This window comes from Delphinapterus leucas, chromosome 15, assembly GCF_059928025.1.
Source record: "Delphinapterus leucas isolate spDelLeu-1000000601 "Yukka" chromosome 15, BTC_Dleu_Yukka2, whole genome shotgun sequence".
Taxonomy (NCBI): domain Eukaryota; kingdom Metazoa; phylum Chordata; class Mammalia; order Artiodactyla; family Monodontidae; genus Delphinapterus; species Delphinapterus leucas.
Window position 1 is genome coordinate 46,918,485 of NC_143143.1, and position 24,750 is coordinate 46,943,234.

Here is a 24,750-nt window from a genome sequence, read left to right on the forward strand (position 1 = left end):
TTCATATGAATTACCAACAATGTTACAGAAACTCAGCTTTTATTATAAAGCCTCAGAATTGGACAACTTTTCTTGGACACAATTCAAGTAAGTATAACAGCTAAAGCTGTAGAATATAGGATAAACCCTTTTAGTTGGTTAAATGTCTAACTGTGCATAAGACTTGAAGAACATGCATAATTTACCTTGTGACACTGATAGAAAAAAATCATTTTTCTGATATTAGAACTAAGCAGTATAATTCTGCTACTGTTTACTGAGTGTATCTATATGCTAGGCACTGAGTGAAGTGCTTTCTATATATTACCTCTTTTGATTTTCACAACAGCCCTATGAAGTAGGCCCTATTACTATCTCCATTGTACCAATGAATAAACTAAGGCTCAGAAAGGTTAAATAACTTACTGAAGGTCATTTGGCCAGGAAGTTAAAGAGGCATATTTAAAATAATGACTGATCTGACATCAAGCCCTCTATGATTAACTACAATGTAAATGTATCTCTCCTTGTCACGTTGGAGTGGGGAACAGAAGAACTCAAATAAACCTTTTCCTCACTTTCCACTTTAAAAATCCTTTTTATGGCAAACTGAATTCACCTTTGGCCAAAGCCAACCCATTAGAGTTGGAAAGTTAACCACTTTTCCATTATACAGCCCACAATCCACAAATGAATAAAAATCACATCTCCTACAAAATATTTTTCTGTGATTGTGGTACAACTAAAATTGTCTCTAATGATATAATACTGAACCATAAATTAAATGGATGTATTCTTCCCCAAGCTCTAGCAAAGACCAAAACTCTGACCAATAGTTTTAGTACAAAATTATACAAGGGCCTAGTTACAGTCAACAGATCATCTTATAAGCTGCTACGTACAAAAAACTGTACTTGAATCATTACAGCAACTCTATTGGTTACAGAAAAATACTGAGGAGAACCCAAATGCCCTTCAGTGGGTGAATGGCTGAACAAACTTTGGTATATCAATGTAACAGACTTATTACTCAGCAATAAGAAGGAATGAACTACTGATACATGCAACAACCTGAATGGACCTCAAGGGCTTTATGTTCAGTAAAAAAAATCAGTCTCAAAAGGTTACATGCTGTATGATTCCATTTATATAACATTCTTAAAATGACAAAACTATAGAGATGGAGAACGGGGTGGGGGGTAAGGAGGTGGGTGCCACTACAAAGGGTAGCACAAGGGAGTTCTTTCATGATAATAGAACAGTTCTCGATCGTGGTGGTGGTGGTGGTTACAAGCATCTATACACGGCATAAACTTGCATAGAACTACACACACACACACACACACACACACACGACACACGAACGCCGGTTAAAAAATGTTGAAACTTGAATAAGGTCAATAGGCTAGTTAATAGCAATGTACCAATGCCAATTACCTGGTTTTGATACTGTACTATCGCTACAGGACTTACACAAGACTCTTTGTACTATTTTTGCAATTGCCTATAATTATTTCAATATAAAAAGTTTAAACAAAAAAATGGCCCTGGGTACGAGAGTCTGAATTGGAACCTGGTCTGCCTGAATCTAAAATTTGTGTTACTTCCCTATGTACCCTACTGCCTACAAAATCTATTTTATTAAAATATACAAAATATGCATTATTTCCTACAGAGAAGAATATAATATATAGGAGGCTCATCCTGGGTCACATTTAAAGAACTCTAAGAAAGTTCAAAAAGTACTTTATTGGGAAAAAATTTTAAATATCAAATCATTTCATTAATAGCAACTAAGACCAGGTGTTCCAATGTCCAATATGGACATGGAAAGAGAGCTTTACAAGTGATAGAAAGTGATGACTGGGCTGCTTTGGCACCTTGACTGGGCACACTGCCTCTCATTCCCCTCTCACTAGAGGCAGCTCTGGAGTTTCCTGCCATGTTGCCTTGTTCACCTGAAAGGTTAATAGCTGTTCCTCTCCCAACACACCAGGCAAACAAGCGGCACCACAGAAAGCTGTAAAATAGAGTCATTACACTGTATATTTGGAATCTCTTTTCCATCTATCTGAGTACTTCCTGATGAGGTTGTCCTTGTGAGATGTAGAACATGGCCAAATTATAATTATCTCAGCCAGAGAAGTAAGCTAAAGGTGCCAAATGGTTTTTGGAAGTTGCTGCCTGCCTTCATATAAATTCATCAAACCCTTGTACACTAAGTGACAGCTACGAAAAATTACACATACAGGCAAGGACAAAGAATCAAAATAGTGATGGGATGTTTTCCTGTTAGTGATGTTTTCCTGTTTAGCACTATTTTATTTTGCTAAAAGTTACCCCCCAAATTATTTTTATTGATTGATCAGAAAAATATCAAAAAAATCGTTTTTTTAAAATCAGAGCCAAAATTGTGTTCACTGTGTCAAGTCCCCAGTGCTGAATGTGCTATGGGTGCTACAAATCCAACTGCATATATTTCAATTTAATAAATACATAGTATCAGGTGTTTATTAAGAACATAAGGACAAGACATTGCTTAGGGAGATGACACAAAAAGTGAAAAAGACACTAGTCTGTAGCCTCAGTGAGGAGATAAACAGGTATACAGCTAACAAAACTCAGGAAAAACCATAATTACTGATATTATGAAGTATGCTAACATGGCAATTTCAATGTTATGTTAATAACAAGAAAGAGAAAACTCATGAGAATGGTCTTAAGGTATTTAAGAAGGAAATAAATGTCATTGATTATACTCCGTAGGGCAGAACTGGGATCAATGGCTGGAAATTACAAGAATATAGAGGAAGGCTGGTGATGTATATATAGTTTTTAATTAATTTTAATTGTTTTAAAGTTCACATGTTTATAGACTTCAGGAACTTCCTAAATAAATCATTGATAGGGACTTCCCCGGTGGTCCAGTGGTTAAGACTCTGCACTTCCACTGCAGGGGGTGCGGGTTTGGTCCCTGGTTGCCGAACTAGGATCCTGCATGCCACGTGGCACAGCCATAAATAAATAAATAAATAAATCATTGATGACTTACTAACTACGAGAGTATCCGATGAAACCTCTGTACTGGAAAGGAGTTGATGAGACTCTTTCCAAGGGCCTGTCTTCTCCAGAGGCCCCTCGTATCACAGAAAGCATCTTGTTTACCCAGAGCCACAAATGAGCAGCCCATAGAGACCAGATTTAAGGGAGACTTGTAGGAATGAGGTGATCTGAGGATGGAATTGTATCCAAAAGGAGTGATTCACATTGGGTGGAGATTAAATGACCCAGACACATGCTCTCTCATGAAGAGTTTACATTTTACAGAGGTCCCAGAGGAGGAAGGAAATACAAAGGCATTAGAAGAAGAGAAAGAGAAAAACTGAGCTCTAATTACGGAAAAGCAGATACAGCACCTAGCAACCGACAGTCACTTCCGAGAGAGGAACAGGCTGAGCAGGCTTCCACACTTCCTGCTGGCCAACACTATGCTGTATCCTGAACAGTGCTCCACTTCTCCGTGAGACCTGTCCGTTCACCTACCAAGGCCTACTATCTTTTGTGAATTTACTCAATCACCAGAGGGAAACCTGAGACAACGTTGAACTTCATGTGAATTCTGTACTCCTGGAAAGCAAAGACTGTCAAGAAATTACCCCCACCCCCTTTGTGTTCCTGGAAACAGCTTACTGCAAAGAACCACTCTTCCCCATGTAACTTAGATAAAACTCACGATGACCCCTTGTAACCTATGACAAGACCAAGACACAGACACTCCAAATTCCCATTGTTTATCTCATAAATGATTAGCTGAACTATTTGTCCCCATTGACCATTCTGGTCGATCAATGCCTGTTAACTGGACTTGACCTAAATTTATTCAGGCTTCTCTCCTTCCTCCAAGCCCCTGAACTTTGGGCCACCCTTGAGCAATAGAAGGTGAGCAACCCCTCTTTAAAGACTCCCTCCCAATAATCAGCTGGCCTCAAGGAAAAACATTCCCTGATCAACTGTCCAGTCATGCCACCCTCTCATCCCACTGCCCCACATCGAATTCTTTCCAGCCTGTTCACTTCTCCCTGAAAAAGAAAAGCCCTTTTCTGCTTGAACTGAGATGCTTATAGATCTCATGGTCAAAGTGGTTCTTCCTACTGCAATATTCCTCCTCTTCCTTTTGAGATAACCCTCGACCCCTTATTATAATAATCTTTTTGAATAAAGCCTCTTCTTTTTACCTAAGTCTAGATTTGTTTTTGACACTTTCAACTTGCAAAGAGCCTAACTTTACAAAACACAAACTGAAATAATTAAATATCCTCTTATTATTGATATTTATTTTTATAGAATCACAACTATTATGTATTTCTTGATATACATCCACATAATAAAATATATAGAATATACAGGCCACCATGAAATAAACTAAAATTAAACATAAGTTAACTCTGTTATTCTCCCAATGTTTGAAAACAAAAATTACTTAAGATCATTAATTACTAAAATAATTAAAATAAAACATTAAAAACAAGCATGAAAAGTTGAAAACAACCAACTGAGGTTTGGAAATTGCAGAAATAATTTCTTTATATTTTACTTTTGTCTTCTGTAGATCAGTCATCTCTTTACAAAGTCAAAAGAAGAAAAAGTTTGATGAAGTTGTTTCTATGTTGGCCAACTATTAATTCAAGCATTAAACCAACTATAATACAGCTGCTAAAGTTCTTTCTGAAGAACTTTCTGCCAACAATGTCACTTTTCCAGTGGTCCAGTACCCTAGTTTCAACTTAGCATGGATACCATGTAGAGTTAGCACGTTAACTGTATCACATACACAAAATAAACCTTCAATGTTTTTAATGAAGGTAAATACATGATATTTCTATTCCTGAAGGGATATTTTTTCTAAAATACCTCTATTCCTATTTTTGAAAAAATATTTTTCAATAATAAATACTCATATTATAAGCAGATAGGGCAGGGGGTCCCCAGAGAAAGAGAACCAGGCATGGCTTTCTTGACGTAAGAGAGGCCATTTTTGGCCTAAGTCATTTTGTGATCTAAGCCTGGCCACAATGCTTGCCTTTGAACAGGTCTCAGTAATTAATGATTTTAAGGGAAGTGAAAGAATGCAAGAACAAAGGAAAAGCAGTCAAGAAACAATAGTTCAGCGATAAAACAGAGTCCTAGTTCCTCCTCAAGGGATATATGTAATAATCTGTATGAGTTCTGCAGGAACTAAGGCCCCCATCAAGGTGGAGGATGGAATGATGATGACGACCTTTTCTGACTTCAATCAACTAAAGCTTTGACTCTGTTGACCTTTGCCCCAATTCTATACTGAATTCTCCTCTGCTCAAGCCTCTTCATGAATACACATACACCACTCAAGTCCCTTCATGAGTACGCAAGTACCCTTAGCTTAAAACTTCCCCAATTTTGCTGTTCTGCGAGACACTGCTTTGGAAAAGATCCCTGGTGTTCTCCTTACTTGTTGCAAGTAATAAGTCCTTCCTTCTCCCAATCTTTGGTTTGGTTGTGTCTTTTGGCCTGACACCCACCAAGACTCGAACCCAGCTTTAGGGTAACAGTATAACAAATACATCACAAAAAATCAACTACTCACCAGCATTGACTATAGCATCTACCTCTAGCAATGTGATGTCACCTCTATAGAGAGAAACTTCTTCACTCAAACTTTTCTTCACCTGTGATGTTTCCTGAGTATTTTCTTCTGTAATAAAGAAGGAATATATATTAATAGTAATATTCTATTTAATTTAATAAAGACAATTTTAATACAAGAGCCAATATAGGTCACACTTGGATACATTAGACAAGTGGAAATAAATGTATAAGTACCAGGGGTGTGACTTATTCTCTATTTATTGTGTATTCCCCAATACAAATGCAGTATCACATACATAATAGGCATTCAATAAATTTAGGCATGTTATATAGGTCAACAAAAAGTTCAATGTTTACTATTAATATTATAAAAATATCAACTTTAAGATATAATTATGTACCACTGGTTTCACAAGATGAGAAAAAGATGTGTAGCTACCAAGACAAAATAAATTTTTACAATGAACGAGCTTACTTCTATTTTGTTCTAATTACCTAAAATGCATCCTTGAAAAGAATATTTACTAAGAAAAAAAAATTTAGGTTCAGCTCTTTGCTACTTCTAAGTAATAAGCTGTCCCTCATAATGGTATGGATCAAGTACATTTGAAAGTGTGAAACTGCTCCTTTATCAAATTCTATAAACCTTTCACTCTAGAGGGCGCTGTTAGATTGAAAAGAGAAAAAGCTCTGTCCTGCACACAACAGCCAGAAAGCTGGTATATTTAAAACAAGCCAAAACATTATCTTCTAAAACCTGACATATTTTTTAATGTTTTTGAGGAGTACTAAAATCTGAATTTTCATGTATTCTTTAACAGATAATAATGTTAAACTATATTCAACGAAGTTATATAAAATCAATGTTTTAAAATACATTAAATGCTATATACATAAAAAGCTTTTTAATATAACTTTAGGAAAGATGATTTATAAATTTAAACATTTTAAACTCATGATCTATGCAAATATTTCAAGGGGGAAGGTAATGCTATTGATTCACAAAGACACTGTCAAATGAGCTTGCAATAATGAGGTATGTAGGGGATTTGAGGTGATAGGTTACAAGACACTTAAATTGTCTTCGGCCCCGATAACCAAAGAAAAAAATGGCCAAGACGAAGGAAATGACCTGTGGCCATAAAAGTGATCTTTCCTCTCTCTGCCTCCAAAGCATCCCTTTCTTTGCAATCACTTTTCTCCTTAAAGGATTCTAATCAATTATTCATTGGTGGTAGTAGCAGTAGTAGTAATAATAATAAGTAGGAGAATAATGTGGGAGAATTGTACATTAAAAGAGTAGAGAAAGACTTTAGAAGATCTCAAAATAGAAAACACTTACAGCTGACTTGACCACCTCAGGGACTCCTAGAGTGCTGTTTCCCTGAGTCAGGTAAAGACTAAGAGTTCAGGCTTTACTACCAGACTAACTGTTCAATTCTTGGTTCTGCCAATTAACAACTGGGTGACCGTGGATAAGTTATATATTTTCACCATGCCTCAGTTCATAAATTACTGGCTCCTTTACAGTTAACATGAGTTCATTACACTTAGAATAATGTTTGGTCCAGAGTAAGCTCTCAACAAACATGCCCCTTTTTTTACAAAGGTTTTACAGAGGTGACAAATATTATTTCAGCATCCATACTGAAATACCACAATAGTTTTTAAATATTTTCAACATTTATTATTATTATTATTCCCTATCAGTGAAAGAGATCGTATTTTGTTTGTGCTCTTACTAATCTGTCAATGCCTGGTCCAATGACAAAGACTTTGAGCAAGAAGACCTTGAGTTCCATGACCAATCAATTTCTATTCTTACTACTTTTACCAAATTAGAAAGTCCTGATTCCCAATTAAAGATTGTTGGATGATAATAAATATTTGGTGGCTTTGTCAGAAAATTCTGGATACTTGGACTACTGTAAACCTAGAAATTATAAAGACTTCTCACTGATGATGAGTTTTAAAACTCCATCAGGGGCTTCCCTGGTGGCGCAGTGGTTGAGAGTCAGCCTGCCGATGCAGGGGACATGGGTTCGTGCCCCGGTCTGGGAAGATCCCACATGCCGCGGAGCGGCAAGGCCCGTGAGCCATGGCCGCTGAGCCTGCACGTCCAGAGCCTGTGCTCCGCAACTGGAGAGGCCACAACAGTGAGAGTACCGCGTACCGCAAAAAAAAAAAAAAAAAAAAAAAACTCCATCAGGCGTTAAATTGATAAACATATCACAAATGAAAGCAGAAAGATTGACTGTTTCAACTTGGGAGACAGAGTAAATCGATTCCCGATCTATCCTCTAGTTGCATTTAGTTCTAAAAAGTATTTCTTCATTTTCTTATGAAGTATTATGTATGTAATATTGCATTTATAGTCATGTAAGACTTTTAAACATATGTGGCAACAAATCATGTATTTTTTTCCAGAAGTAAAGAAATTGTTAAAGAATTGTATTAGAAAGCATCAAAGTTTAAACCATTTATATCACAGTTCAGTTTTCTTAAAACAAATCATAATCTCTCAACTTCAAACTTTAAAAATGGGACATTTTGAGCCTAAAGGTTCAAACAATTCAACATATTAAATAAATATATTGCTATGACATGTCATTCAAGTAAGTTACTCAAAATGGTCTTATCAGCATTATTAGCATCATGAAGAAACATCTTTATCTCTCTTTCATTTTAAAAATTCACATGAGCATCTTTTTTCCTCAGAGCCAGATTTATACCTACCTGCTGTCCAACTCCTCACATGGTATATCAAAAAGGCATAAATGTACTCAAAAACTACAATTTGATAGTATTAAAAATTATCAGTATTTCCTCCAACAATAAACCAAAACCAAATGGCATATTTTTGACCACCAAGTGTTCTCTGTAAATATAACAATGTAAATTATCATTACAGGCCACATCTTTTACTTGAATAGCAACGTACCACCTTCCTTTTCACACAACTGTGTTCCACCAGCACTGATCCCAAAGTGTCTTTTCCCATATCCTGGGTTTTCAGTGATAAATAGGACAGAAAACTGTCAAGAATTGCTCCCTCACAGACATTCTATATGTACACAAAGCACTGATTCACATTTTGTACATCAGTGGCTTTATCCAGCTGAAAGTTAAAATATCTGTCAGTGTGCATATTTGATAGTAATTGTTTTTCCAGATTGTATCCTATCGATATTGTAAAAAAAAAGTTTTTTTCCGGAACTACCACAATAAGGGAAAAGAGATCTCAATACAGAACTGGGCTCAGTTACCAGTACAGCAAGGACAAGTGGGGATTTATAACCAAGGAGCAGAGTGGGGATCAGTGGAAGGAAAATTACTAAGAGAAAACTTTGGGGGTGAGGGAAGATTTTGGTTAAACACACAATTCTTGCTGAAGGCAAGCCAGGGTGGTCAGATATCACCTAGGGTATGAGGGGGATGCAGAATTTTATTAGATATGGAGAGTGACCAGATAGCAAGGATGAGAAATTCTCTCTAAATTGATTTAGCAGGATTCTTGCTAAAATTGGACAATGCAGGTCTGGCAAGGATGGGGCCTAGTTGAAAAAAGGGTTTGGTGGAACCTGACTAAAGTTTAGTTAAGGGAGAGAGTCTTTGTCAGTCCCTGCTCTTATTTGAGGAAAGAGAGACTTCCTTCCTTTGAACAACGTAAGTCCATTTCTCATTAGGTTGCCTTTTGTCCTTTAAGGACCAGCTGAACCATTGGTTGAGACTTGGTAGTAGAGGATTTCTGGTGCAAGCAGTCAGGCAGTTAATGAGGGAAATTCCCACGAAAAGAAAAAGAAAAACAAAGATCAATGGTTGGAGCACACTATAAAACTAGTTTCTGAGTCCAGAGGGCAGACAGTTGAGAAGATATCTACATGTTGGGCTTGAAGCATCATTTGCAGTTTCAATGTCCTTGGTGATCACATCAGGTGTTCCAGCAAACTTTCTGAATGGCCCACACAATAGCAAGCATGAAAGTTGTACATACATGATCTGTTGTGGTGATTTCTTTGAAGTTTATATCAGGTCATCCAGCTTCAGCTTGCAGGGCTTCAAGAAAGGGACAATTTTAGTTCTCAATGAGGCCAAATAAGGAGAAGGGGAGAAAAATTGGAAACATTTTGGAGAGCTGTAGCCAGATACTGGAGGAAACTAGAAAATTGACAATATGTGCAAGACAATGATCAAGACTGGAATTTAATAACCCAAAAGGGTGCACTACAGTTTTCCACTGAAACCTAAAATGTCTCTCTACAGTCACCCCCCCACCCCATTTTTTTCTTGTTTACAAAATAAGTCTGGTCTCATTAGATTTGGTCTGATTATTTACATAAATGCAGCAAGAACGGTCACTGACCACTTAGGCCTTTCAAGTTTGCTTTGCTGGAACTTTTCATAAAGAATCTCAAATTAGACTTTTCAAAGCCTCTCAAGGCTAGGAAGCACATCCAAGAACTCACCACCAGATTTAGCCTGTAATACCTACACATTTGGGTAAATTCCTCTCTTCTCAAGGTTCCAAGAATATCCTAAGGTTCCTGGGCTTGATAGGAAGTGACCTTCCTTACTCATCTGTAAGGCTGGGAACTCTATAAACCAGGTACCAGACTGGTTTCTCCAAAAGGGCTTTGTAAGCATTGCCTCTATAATGCAAATCTTAGTTCCTTAAAACTATCTGATAACATGAGATTCTATATCTTTGAGATTATCATTCACAAATATGACATTCCAACCAAAGTCTATACAACTAATTTTTCCAATTATGTCCTGTTACAAGGAAGACAGATTCTTATTGAACCTATACAAATAAAGTCACTGCCATGAAAATAAGAATACTCAATAGAGTTTCTGAATTCTGGAGAGATCAGGTAGGGAGAAAAGCTAAATGTTTCATTTCTGTTTACAAAAGTATAATTAACTAAATTGTCATGAGTTACAGAGAGCTTGAGAAAAGATAAAAAGGGCTTCTTTAAATAAAACATTAAAGAACCAGTATTGTTCCTTATCAATAACCACAAAAATCATAATCATTCTTCGTCATTAGTTCATTCAGTCCCATGTAACTGATTTGTTTCTTTCCCCCAGCGTTATTTAATGTGTTGGAACAACAACAACAAAAAATCCACATACTTTCTTTATTCCATTAAAACAACAACTATATTAAGTAATCTTATATACTGAGATCTCTTTCTGAATTCTCTATTCTGTTCTACTAAACATTTTTTTATAGTATATTCTTTTTTTTCTTCTTCATGTAATGGATTTTTGTTCTGCTTGATCTTGGGTTAGCATTTTTTTTGTTTTGTTTTGTTTTGTTTAAACCAGTCAGCTTCTCCATTAGTTCTGGAAATCCTTACTTGGTCCAGCAGTAGAGTCTCAAAGTTATTTAAGCAATAATGTCTTTAGAAGCCTATACCCTAGAGTACTTGCCATAGTCCTTTCCATGGATCTCTGAAATAGTCACTTTTTGTTGAAGACAAAGCACTCTTGCCTGTAGCTGACTGCAAGAGCTTTCAGGGAAGAATCAGAGTAAAATAAAAATTATCTGTGAATGATAAAAGACTTAAAAATGGTCATTGTTAAAGATCTGAAGAGAGTTTATTATAAAAATGATATAACTAATAAGGAAATCTGGTTATTTCTATGACATACAATGTTTAAATAACTCGAATTATAACTGACAAAATTATACCAGGACATAAGATGGATAAAAAGGATACTGGCAAATTTCTATGAACTTCATACAATTTCTGAAATATATATAGTAAAAATTTTTACCCACACAAATATAACCATGGGGAGGTTAAGCATCATTTCTTTTTGGACAATGTTTCCCATGTAATGTAATATATCAAATAAATCAAAATTTTTTAAGTTTTTTTTTTTTTTTTTTGGTACGCGGGCCTCTCACTGCCACGGCCTCTCCTGTTGCAGAGCACAGGCTCCGGACGCGCAGGCCCAGCGGCCATGGCTCAGGGGCCCAGCCACTCTGCGGCACGTGGGATCCTCCCAGACCGGGGCACGAACCCGTGTCCCCTGCATCGGCAGGCGGACTCTCAACCACTGCGCCACCAGGGAAGTCCAAGATTTTTTTTTTTGATGTGGACCATTTTTGGATTTGTTACAATATTGCTTCTGTTTTATCTATCGGTTTTGTTGGCCGTGAGGCATGTGGGATCTTAGCTCCCTGACCAGGGATCGAGCCCACACCCCCTGCACTGGAAGGCGAAGTCTTAACCACTGGACCTCCAGGGAAGCCCCCTTAAACCAAATTATTTTTTTACCTTTCCTTCTTTACAAGGTGAAAAAACAAATCCTTTGAGATTTTCCAGGAACCCTCTGGGAGATATCTATCTCAGTTAGAGTTCAAGATTTCATTTAGGATTTGATTTGGGTAACATAATAAAAACAACATAAAGCACAGGAAATTATTTTGATAAGACATAGAATCTTTGTTCCTAAGTAGATTACTTAAAAGATAAAGAAAATCCTTTCATGATCTCTTATTAAGATCAGACTAATAATCCAAGAAAACTTCATTACTTTAACAGAGAGAAAACCCAACTCTAGTTTTGCATCAGTACATTATTGGGCTCATTTAAAAACAAAAACAAAAAACAAATAAATTCATTCAATCTTAGCTAATTTGATCACAGATTAGCTCTTTTGCAAACCTTCTATAACTCTATATCCATTCAGGTTTTCTCCTATATTTTTTCTCTTTCTCGTTCTGAAATAAGCAGTGATCTCAATTTAGAATAAAATGACTCTCTTTTTGCTTAACAACAACAAAAATCCTTCATTCCTCACAAACCTTGCATAAAGAGTTGTTTCTCTTATTGTTTATTATTTTTAGTAGTTTCATTTATATACATTAATTATAATTTTTAACTAATTTTTATTTTACAGGAAGACTAAGAAGTAGAAAATTGCAAATTGTCACATGCCAGCATTCTGTAGCAGGCTAGCAAATTTTATACATTTACCATCTTTCAATTTCTAGAGACATGTGTTTTTATATGGCAAAAGGACATTTATTAACAGATTCAAATACGTTTAGCTTCTCTATATCAAATTAAAATAAAGAAGCCAACTTACATAAACAAAGTTATGTTCAGTAATTAGTATTTCAGTAGTTTATTTTACTTAGAAATAACCTAGATTTTTATAATGAATATCTATACTTAATTTAACATAAGTCTAGGGTTACAAGGTACTAAAAAGATTTTGGAAACTATTTTTATGCAGACATATGACATAAAACAAAGCTCACCATCATCTCAAGTTATCTCTCTGTTAACTATTTTTACAGCACATGCATGTTAGGCAAGTTTGCAAAAGCAAAAACCTAAAAAAGTTAAACACGTGGATTTTCTTTTACTGCTACACTTGATATACAAGAAGTCATGGATAACAAGCAATTCATTATTACTACATCTTTACTTGTATATTTGGTCTTGGGTTGAATTTATAATATTTATAATCTTAAACATCTAGTAGATACAACATAAGCTTATTTGACTAGCAAACCCAAGTACAACAAAAATGTATGCTCGTATTATACTTAACTGCTGATAACTCAGAAGACATACCTGTTTTTTTAAACCAACAATATTAAACTAGTCTTATTTACCAGAGGTTTACCCAAGTCATGTAAACTTGAAAAGTTTTGGGGTTAGTTTCTATATTTCTGGGAGTTTTAGGAATATTTAACTTATATAATGCTAATTTATCTCTAAGCTAATTTGCACAGAGCTCCTTCATGGGATTTTATGAATTAATTTGGTAACACCATCCGAAAGTAGAAAAATATCATATACACATAAATGCATATGTACGTAAACATACATACAGAGAGATGCAAACAGAGACCTTATAGCTTTCACACTAAAATTTTAGCCATGAGTCAGGTAAATATAGTAATATACTCTGGTCTTTGCTCCCCTTGATATTTTTATCCAAATTTTGTTTCTGGCAGAAGGAGCAAGTTAAGGTTACCTGTTCAGTACAAGGGCTAATGCTTTTTACTGGTATTTGTGGAGGAGACTTTCAAGATTTTTCATTTGCCCCGATATGTAATCTTATGGAGGCTGTGGACTAAACTTTAGGTGAGAAACTGACAGGAGACATCAAGCAGCTGCCTGGCTGTCCCCAAAGCTTTTCTGAGTGGACAAAACATCCAGTCTGTTGTCAATCACCTTTTCTTCCTTTTGAGCCTCAAGTAGTAGCTTTCAGGGGCCCCTGAGTTCCTTGAGAGTCCCCAGTTGGGAGCAGGGGGCCTAAAGTTCAAGTGGCTATATGAGCTAAGGAGCTTAAGTAGGAAGGGAAAAGTCTGGCAGCAGGAGAGGAAGGCTGAAGAAGATAGGGGTTTTGAAGAGGGATATATCAAAGGATTTAAATGGAACTGAAGGGAAAATCCAAGGTCTATGAGGAGGAAGAAGGACCAGAAGGGAGAGGTCATAGAGGATCCAGTCTGAGGAAATCTTGTTTCCCAAAGAAGCCAATGAAGTTCCAAATTATCCTTAGTAAAGTCATGCCAGCAAGAAAGGAAGTAGACAGTGATGGCAGAGCATATAGTCCTCAGGGGCTCAAGTGCAGGGAGGGGTTTCAGTGAACTGAGAAGCCCCCATGGGAGAAGCAGATCAAATAAAGAGAGAGAACAGAGAGGCCCTACAAAGAGCCAGGAAAAGCCTTTCCAGCCCAGGAGTGAATCTCTGCTTGAAATAAAGAGCCAGGAAGAAAGATTTCCAACCCAATAAGCACCTTTTAAACAAAGAAGCCTGGACCTCTAACCCAGCTTCAGAGAGTATACTTAGAATCTTAGAGTTAAAAATCTGTCCCTACTGTGCTTCAGCTGACAGTCACCTGGGGCTCTGGCTCAGTGGAGATCACCACCAGGCACTGGATCGCCAATGATCTCTACATCTCAAATGATCTCTACCTTTCCATGTCTTTGAGCTATTTTATAATTCTGTAAATTGTAGAAAACAGATAATAATGCAAATGATTCTTGTCTGTGGAAATGCAAATAAATTATGTTCCCTTGAATGCAACTGATACTTTCCTATGGACAATTTGCATTTATTTGTAAATTCATTTCAGAGTTCCTTACTGTGTATATACGTGTGGTTCTTTAAATTCTCCTTTGAACCAGAGTTAAATAAAATTGTTGATAAATATTCAATTTATATTTGTATGAGTCATAATCTCATCTTTATAAAAACATTTCCCTCTAATAGACATTTTCATTTAGTTCTAGTTTATTTACTTAACTAATACTTGTATAGCATTTACTATGTGCCAGCTGCTGTTCTAATGCTTACAAATATTACCGCCTATAATCCTCATAACAAATCTATGTAGTACATATTACCACTATTCTCTCCATGTAGAAAAGGAAGCTGAGGCATACAAAAAGGAGGTCGATGGACCAAGTACACACAGCTGGTAAGTACAAACCTGGGATTTGAGCCCAGGTAGCCCATGCTCTTTACCAACAAGCTAGGCAGGCTCTCATTTACCTATTTTATTATAATGCATCCAACTCTGAAAGAGGTATCTGTTATTTAGATCCTGTCTCTCCCTTTAGTTGCAAAATGAGTCAATTTCACTCCCCCCCAAAAAGCATTATTTACTTCTGCCCTAGAAAAAAAGAATAATAATGTTTATTGAAGTGGTTACCATACTTGGCAAATAATACAAGGGCCTCAATGATTTCTTGCTAAAATTTACAAAATTTCATAACATACAACACACAAGGCATTAGAGAGCCACATAATAAAATCAAATTTGCACATATTAATCATGCATTTTATTTGTACTTTCTCTTTTTCGTTTATTTATGCAAAATCATCAAACTTGCTGATTCATTTGTCCCAACACCTACTCTATTTGTACTGGGATTCAGTTTACTATTTAAATTTATGACCTTATTCTGAGTTCTGGCATTTATGTTACTATTTCACCTCTTTTTTAGGCATAAATAAACCACTTTAGAGATACTGATCCATTTTTATGTAGGAATATAATGCAATGCTATAGTAACAACAAAAGCAAATTTAATCGAATATACATTAACTCACTAATAACATTAAAATACCTTAGAGAAACAAACTTTGTTAACTGAATCTTAATTAAGATAAACTGACCAACATTCCCCTTGTTTTAAAAGCATAACCCTTAAGACTATAATATTGATAATATAATTTTCATAAAAATCATAGGTATATTTTACATTTCAAACTTTTAAAATGTATTGAACAAAACTGTCTCATCACTTTTCCTCTGGAACTGCCAAATTACCTAAAGACCATTTGATATACAGCTAACAGACCATCACTGGGTCCTCTGACTGCTCAGAAGACTAAGATACTAGGAGATATTCACATGAAGTGCCTAGAACACTTCAAATTCTTATGTTCCCTCATATTAACATCCTCTATATTTTAGCACCCATGGGCACGATAACAAAAAAGCCACCAAGGGTGCCAATAAATTGGCTGGTGATCTCATAACAAGGGCCCTATTGCCAGTTGACCTCTTTCATTCTGAGGATGCCAGTTAAAATCAGCTTGGTTTTAATCCAGCTCTGTATATACAAATTCAAATTAATATTCCCTCTCTCTAAAAATAAAACAAAAAAGTTAGTAGGAGACCATGCCACAAAAGAAAAAAAAAAAGAAAGCTCAAGCAAATCTCTATAGAAATCAGCGTTTAAATTAAATTTATAGTCAAGATGATCAGAAAAGTATCTTTGGGTTCATTACAAGGCTTTAAGAATATACAACATGAGAACTAGAGGAACCCCAGGGATGCAGGCTGTGTTTCTGAGATTCTATCTTGAAACCAGCCAGCCTGCTGATCTGCACACCTCCATATCCTATCTGACCATGTCAGACTAACAATCATCTTGCCACTATTCCAGATTCCTGCCTGTTTTGCCCTTCCAACTTAACAGCTCACTTCTTTAATTGGGCCAACATTTAACCCCCCACCTCTCTTCCTATTTCCAACTTCCACAGAGCTTCCATGGATGAAATTCTCAGCAACAAATTCCCTTTCTTTTCAGTCCTGGGACTCCAAACTAACCCTGTCAGGGAAAGTCAAGTAAATCATTAGATAAAGCGCTCATATTTGAGTGAGACCTCACTTGAGCAGGGAGGCAGGAATCCAGGCATGATAGCCATGCTAACTAATGCAGGAAATATAAAGTCCAGCCAAGCTATGAATTCCACCCTCTAGCAGAATAATAAAGCATACACAAATAACTTCAATACAGGGAATAGTACTATAAATGCCATGAGAAAGACTTAAAGTACTTCAAGGTTCAGACAGAACATTCAACGAACTTTTATTTGAGTGGAGATATCCAAGCTGAGTTTTAAAGGATCAGGAAGAATATCAGAGGACAGTAGGAGAGTGAAAAGAGGAAGGGCATTCCTAAGTCAAAGAGGCAGAAAATAGAGTTTGCCTTGAGGAAAAGTAAAGATTCATCCATGATGAGAATATGGAAAGCACCACAAACTGGGGGTAGTGGCAGATGAGATCAGAACTATTCAGGTTTAAACCAGATGGTGGAAGGCCTTGGATGGTGGCTGTTTGGGATCCAGACACCCAGACACCAAAACCACACAAAGATGTCACAAAGAAAGAAAACTACAGGCCAATATCACTGATGAACAAAGATGTAAAAATCCTCAACAAAATACTAGCAAACAGAATCCAACAGCACATTAAAAGTATCATACACCAAGATCAAGTGGGGTTTATCCCAGGAATGCAAGTATTCTTCAATATATGCAAATCAATCAATGTGATAAGCCATATTAACAAGTTGAAGGAGAAAAACCATACGATCAACTCAATAGATGCAGAAAAAAGCTTTCGACAAAATTCAACACCCATTTATGATAAAAACCCTCCAGAAAGTAGGTAGAGAGGGAACTTACCTCAACATAATAAAGACCATATATGACAAACCCACAGCAAACATCGTTCTCAGTGGTGAAAGACTGAAAGGATTTCCTCTAAGATCAGGAGGAAGACAAGGTTGTCCACTCTCACCACTATTAAACAACATAGTTTTGGAAGTTTTAGCCACAGCAATCAGAGAAGAAGAAGAAATAAAGGTAATCCAAGTTGGAAAAGAAGAAGTAAAGCTGTCACTGTTTGCAGATGACATGATACTATACGTAGAGAATCCCAAAGATGCTACCAGAAAACTACTCGAGCAAATCAATGAATTTGGTGAGGTAGCAGGATACAAAATTAATGCACAGAAATCTCTTGCATTCCTATACACTAATGATGAAAAATCTGAAAGAGAAATTAAGGAAACACTCCCATTTACCATTTCATCAAAAAGAATAAAATACCTAGGAATAAACCTACCTAAGAGACAAAAGACGTGTATGCAGAAAATTATAAGACACTGATGAAAGAAATTTAAGATGATACAAACAGATGGAGAGATATACCATGTAATCAGATTGGAAGAATCAACATTGTGAAAATGACTATACTACCCAAAGCAATCTACAGAGGCAATGCAATCCCTATCAAAATACCAATGGCATTTTTCACAGAACTAGAACAAAAAATTTCACAATTTGCATGGAAACACAGAAGACCCCGAAGAGCCAAAGCAATCGTGACAAAGAAAAACAGAGCTGAAGGAATCAGGCTCCCAGACTTCAGACTATACTACAAAGCTACAGTAATCAAAACAGTATGGGGCTTCCCTGGTGGCGCAGTGGTTGAGAGTCCGCCTGCCGATGCAGGGGACACGGGCTCGTGTCCCGGTCCGGGAAGATCCCACATGCCATGGAGCGGCTAGGCCCGTGAGCCATGGCCGCTGAGCCTGCGCGTCCAGAGCCTGTGCTCTGCAACGGGAGAGGCCACAACAGTGAGAGGCCCACGTACCGCAAAAAAAAAAAAAAGACAGTATGGTACTGGCACAAGAACAGAAACATAGATCAATGGAACAGGATAGAAAGCCCAGAGGTAAATCTGCACACATATGGTCATCTTATCTTTGATAAAGGAGGCAAGAACATAAAGTGGAGAAAAGACAGCCTCTTCAAAAAGTGGTGCTGGGAAAACTGGACAGCTACATGTAAAAGAATGAAATTAGAACATTCCCTAACACCATACACAAAAATAAACTCAAAATGGATTAAAGACCTAAATGTAAGGCCAGACACTATAAACCTCTTAGAGGAAAACACAGGCAGAACACTCTATGACATAAATCACAGCAAGATCCTTTTTGACCCACCTCCTAGAGAAATGGAAATAAAAATAAACAAATGGGACCTAATGAAACTTAAAAGCTTTTGCACAGGAAAGAAAAACATAAACAAGATGAAAAGACAACCCTCAAAATGGGAGAAAATGTTTGCAAATGAAGCAACTGACAAAGGATTAATCTCCAAAATTTATAAGAAGCTCATGCAGCTCAATATCAAAAATACAAACAACTCAATCCAAAAATGGGCAGAAGACCTAAACAGCCATTTTTCCAAAGAAAATATACATATTGCCAACAAACACATGAAAGAATGCTCAACATCACTAAGCATTAGAGAAATGCAAATCAAAACTACAATGAGGTATCACCTCACACCAGTCAGAATGGCCATCATCAAAAAATCTACAAACAATAAATGCTGGAGAGGGTGTACAGAAAAGGTAACCCCCTTGCACTGTTGGTGGGAATGTAAATTGATAGAGCCTCTATGGAGACCAGTATGGAGGTTCCTTAAAGAATTAAAAATAGAACTACCATACGACCCAACAATCCCACTATTGGACATATTCTCTGAGAAAACCATAATTCAAAAAGAGTCATGTACAACAATGTTCATTGCAGCTCTATTTACAATAGCCAGGACATGGAAGCAACCTAAGTGTCCATCGACAGATGAATGGATAAAGAAGATGTGGCACATATATACAATGGAACATTACTTAGCCATAAGAAGAAACGAAATTGAGTTATTTGTAGTGAGGTAGATGGACCTAGAGTCTGGCCTACAGAGGAAGTAAGTCAGAAAGAGAAAAACAAATACCGTATGCTAACATATATATGGAATCTAAGAAAAAAAAAAAAAAGGTCAGGAAGAACCTAGGGGCAAGATGGGAATAAAGACACAGACCTACTAGAAAATGGACTTGAGGATATGGGGGGAAGGGTAAGCTGTGACAAAGTGAGAGAGTGGCATGGACATATATACACTACCAAATGTAAAATAGATAGCTAGTGGGAAGCAGCTGCATAGTGCAGGGAGATCAGCTCGGTGCTTTGTGACCACCTAGAGCGGCGGGGCAGGGAGGGTGGGAGGGATACGCAAGAGGGAAGAGATATGGAACATATGTATATGTATAGCTGATTCACTTTGTTATAAAGCAGAGCCTAGCACACCACTGTAAAGCAATTATACTCCAGTAAAGATGTTAAGGGGCTTCCCTGGTGGCACAGTGGTTGAGAGTCCACCTGCCGATGCAGGGGACACGGGTTCGTGCCCCGGTCCGGGAAGATCCCACATGCCGCGGAGCAGCTAGGCCCCTGAGCCATGGCCGCTGAGCCTGCGCGTCCGGAGCCTGTGCTCCGCAATGGGAGAGGCCACAACAGTGAGAGGCCCGAGTACGGCAAAAAAAAAAAAAAAAAAAAAAAAGATGTTTAAAAACAAAAAGACATAGTGAAGCATATGAAACAGTGCCCCACACACAGTAAAAACACAATAAGTGTTAGCTAGCAGGAGAAGAAAATTACTAGTCTGAATCTGAAAGTTTGGTCAGAGTCCCTTTTTTCTGCCATATATGCCATCCAGCACAATACTTACTTTGCAAAAATACTATCTTCAAATACCCTTCTCCTGGCAGGTTAGGGAGAGATGACTCAACCAATGAATTAGGTGAATACGTAAAGTCAAGGACCCCAGAGGTATGCAAGAGCCAAGGAAATTGCAAGACAGAATGTGCAGGATCACCGGAGAATAAAAGCTAACAGTCCCAATGTCATTAAGAGAACACGACAGGTAAGCCAGAGACCCAGGAGGAATCCAGGTTAACTGGCAAGAACTACCATAGGTGACAGATGTTCAGCCTTGGCTGGGCCCAAATTTAAAGAACAGAGTTGGAACAAACATACCAACTGAGTTTGAGAACTATTTGTTGTTGCTTTCCCTGCATATGCTAACATCTGCAACAAACTTATTGAGTTCTTTGACTTAGACTGCATTAAGTTAAACATTAAAATCCCAAAATCATTTTCTTTAGCTCAAGTACTTTTTTCTTACTTGTGTCAAAATAATATTTAATTTTCTCCCAGGATTCTTTGAATATTAAGTAATAATTCCTTAATATAATTACGAATCTTGGTTTGTCTTTACTCACAAGCTCTCTTCTTTTAATGTATTATCAGTATAATTTAGCTATTAATAGCTGAACTGCACTTGGCACTGTGCCAGATGTTATACAATTTAAAATAGACACACAGTTGCTGCCCACCAAATACCAGTAAAAGAAAATCACTGACCTAGTTAATCAATAAATAGGATTGGAAGGGAGCCTGAACAGAAACATAGATTCCCCAAGGAAGCTCTTAAAATAGTCTTGGCCTGAGCTAAGACTGTGGTAATGGAGACAGGAAAAGGCAAATGCCAGCAAAAATACTCAAGAGGCATCTTAACAAACTGTTAATGTCTCAGTGGAGGAGGGAGGACAGGCAGTTGCTGAGGTTGACTTCCTGGTTTTTGATCCAGCTGGCAATGCAGTGGGAGCCTGGTTTACGAAGGAAGATCATTGTCAATCTTGGATAACTCAATTTTGAACTTCCTACAGAATGTTTTAGTACAGCTTTTGTATGTACAGGTCTTGGTGCTTAAAAGATAGATTTTCAGGCTAGAAATGCAGATTTGGGACACATCATCATGTGGTAGGGGCTCTGGGTGAGATCATCATGGGTGCACAGGTAAATGAAAATGGGCCAAAGACACAACACTAGAGAACACCAACGTTTATAGATAAGGCAAAGGGAAAGTACATGAAAAAGACACAAATACTTAGAGAAACAGGAGAAAAACCAGCAGAAGCATGTGGAGGATAAAGTTTAATAAACAAGTTATCAGCAGCTTCAAATGTCACAGAGAACAGGAGAACTAAAAAATGTCCCATTGGATATAACAATTATATATATAACAATCTCACTTAGCAAGAACAGTTTCAATAAAACCAGAATATGGATGTGCCTACAACCTCGCTTAGACCATTAGTGCCCCATGAGATGATAGAGAAGAATCTGTGTCCCTGAATGACCGACCACATGGAGTAGGTCTCCCAGCTGACCTGAAATATTCTATAATGTATGAAATAAAGTAAAATCTTCTTGAAACCATGGAATCATTGGTAGGTCTCTTTATGACAACAGCCCAGCCTTTCCCTAGTTTATCCAGTCAGCAAATAGATATGCCATAATTTATCTAATCAATTCCTCTTTGAGAGCATTTAGGCCATTTCCCATTTCCCAGACTTTCAGTACTGATATGTAATATCATACAGATTTGCACAATCACCAAGCTGTACTAGAAGTGCCAGTCCCTAATTAAAAAATATATATATAACAAATCACACTTAAATATTTTTATTATTTCTTAGGTTATCTTGACAAATATATTAGATTACTTCTAAAGCTTTTCAGTACATACATGCAATTTTTATTATTTTTTAAACATCTTTATTGGAGTATAATTGCTTTACAATATTGTGTTAGTTTCTGCTGTATAACGAAGTGAATCAGCTATATGTATACATATATCCCCATATCCCCTCCCTCTTGAGTCTCCCTCCCACCCTCCCTATCCCACCCCTCTAGGTGGTCACAAAGCACTGAGTTGATCTCCCTGTGCTATGCAGCTGCTTCCCACTAGCTATCTATTTTACATTTGGTAGTGTATATATGTCAATGCCACTCTCTCACTTCGTCCCCACTTACCCTTCCCACTCCCCATGTCCTCAAGTCCATTCTCTACGTCTGCATCTTTATTCCTGTCCTGCCCCTAGGTTCATCAGAACCATACTTTTTTTTTAGACTCCATACATATGTGTTAGCATACGGTATTTATTTTTCTCTTTCTGACTTACTTCACTCTATGACAGACTCTAGACCCATCTACCTCACTACAAATAACTCAATTTCACTTCTTCTTATGGCTGAGTAATATTCCATTGTATATATGTGCCACATCTTCTTTATCCATTCATCTGTCGATGGACACTTAGGTTGCTTCCATGTACATGCAATTTTTAAAAAGAACTTTAAAAAACTGACTCAGGTAACTAATAACAAATTGAAAAGAATTTTCCAGCAGCAGAATTTACATCCAACTTCTTTCAGTGAAATTTTCTAAAATATGCAATCAACAGTGTACTTATGTGCAAAAATATCACAAAGTACATTTCAAAGGAGAAAAACATAAAAAAAATGTAGCGACCTTTCTCGGTGTGAGAATGCACAATGTTCATACTTCTATGGTGACTGGTACACGTAAAATATATAATTTCCCCTCTTTCAATTTAGTCATATTTTATTTATTTATAAGAACTTCCAAGTGGTAATATTTTCACTGCTACACTATTAAGATACCAGGCATATAAGTAAGAATGCAAATCTTGACTATTTAAAAATCTGTCAAGCAATTCAAATATTAGAATCAGTGAAACAAGGGCTTTTGAATTTTCAGAGACAAAGACTGTACCCAACAAATTCATCAGCTGGCCAAGATATACAAAGGCTCACCAGCTATACAACTCCTACACACATCCTAAAACACTACTAAAAGAAATGGTAAAACCTGTCTGTAAAAAAGACACAATAACCCAAGAGGAAAAGCACCACGGTATAAATGGACTGGTAGTAGGCACTGAAACCATTCATTTAAAGAAAAATAGTTGGATTCTCCCTCTGAGCACATGGGTGATTACAGTTCCCCCAGTGCCTTCTGGAATCCTTCTCTGAGATCAGGAATCTCAATTATATCCTCAGCCTAGTCGCTGGAAGTTTCCTCAACTTTCTGGACTTCGCTGAAACTTAGCTGTCCTCTAAGAATATCAGTTCATTTCAAGTGGAGGTTCCTTTGTTTTTTAAACTCTAACTACATGTTCCTCAAGGGTAAGAGGCACGGTAAATGCTCCCCACTCCAACACCCAAACCATATCTGTTCCTTCCTCCTCCAACACCCCCTGAGGACTACATACTCTCTTCTCTTCTTCACTGGAGTCATCCTCCATCCTCTCATCACCACAGACTGTCCTCCTAGCTCAATGTCCTCTATCCATTCTACTCCTGTCATCATTCCCAGTAACGTCAACATGCACTTGGCCTTTGGTTCCTTGGCCTTCCCACCTCTAACAATCTTCTCCTCTACGTCACTTCACTCATCCATTCCTATTATATGTACTTCCAAAATATAATCTCCAGCATCTCAATCTCTGATAACTATCTCCTAGCCTTTACCTCACTTAATTTTCCTATCAAGGTCTGTAATCATTATTCTCATTCTTTTTCAGATCTGCATCACAGCAAACTTTCTCAAAATGTTGTCCACACTCACTTTCTCCACATCTTTATTGCACATTCACTCTTCCATTGTTCAGAGGTATTTTTAAATAAAAATCTAAAGTAAAGCATACAGGAGATAATACATTAATATAAACCTTTAAAGAATAGCACTTTTTTAAATGAACATCCAAGCACCCACCACCCAGCTTAAGAAATAAAACACTACCAACATATTTGAAGCTCCCTATTTGTCTCTCTCCTAAATTTTTGTTGGTTCTTTCTTTCGGAGTTTTAACAATATTCACGTATCCACCATATATGACACATTTAATTTTGACTATTTTTGAAATTTATGTAAATGGAATCAAACAGTATATATTGTGTGAATTGCTTGTTTTGGTCAATATCATGTTTTGAGGTTTCATCATACTGATGCATATGGTTATAGCCCACCAATTTTTGCTCTGTAACAGCATTCCATTTTATATATATGCCAGAGTTTATTTATCCTTTCTTCTGTTGATGGATATTTGGGTTGTTTCCAGTTTGGGGTTTTTGTGAACAATACCACTAAAGAACAT

The 24,750-nt window shown here is 37.0% G+C and overlaps 1 protein-coding gene across 1 annotated transcript in view; it reads right to left on the minus strand.

Annotated features, from left to right (window-relative positions):
• MACROD2 (mono-ADP ribosylhydrolase 2) overlaps nt 1-24,750 on the minus strand; it is a 1,987,750-nt gene that overhangs the window by 1,909,650 nt on the left and 53,350 nt on the right. The window contains exon 3 of the mRNA XM_022594140.2: nt 5,603-5,710. Within this exon, the coding sequence (XP_022449848.1) occupies nt 5,603-5,710 (108 nt within the window). The remainder of the gene's footprint in view (nt 1-5,602; nt 5,711-24,750) is intronic.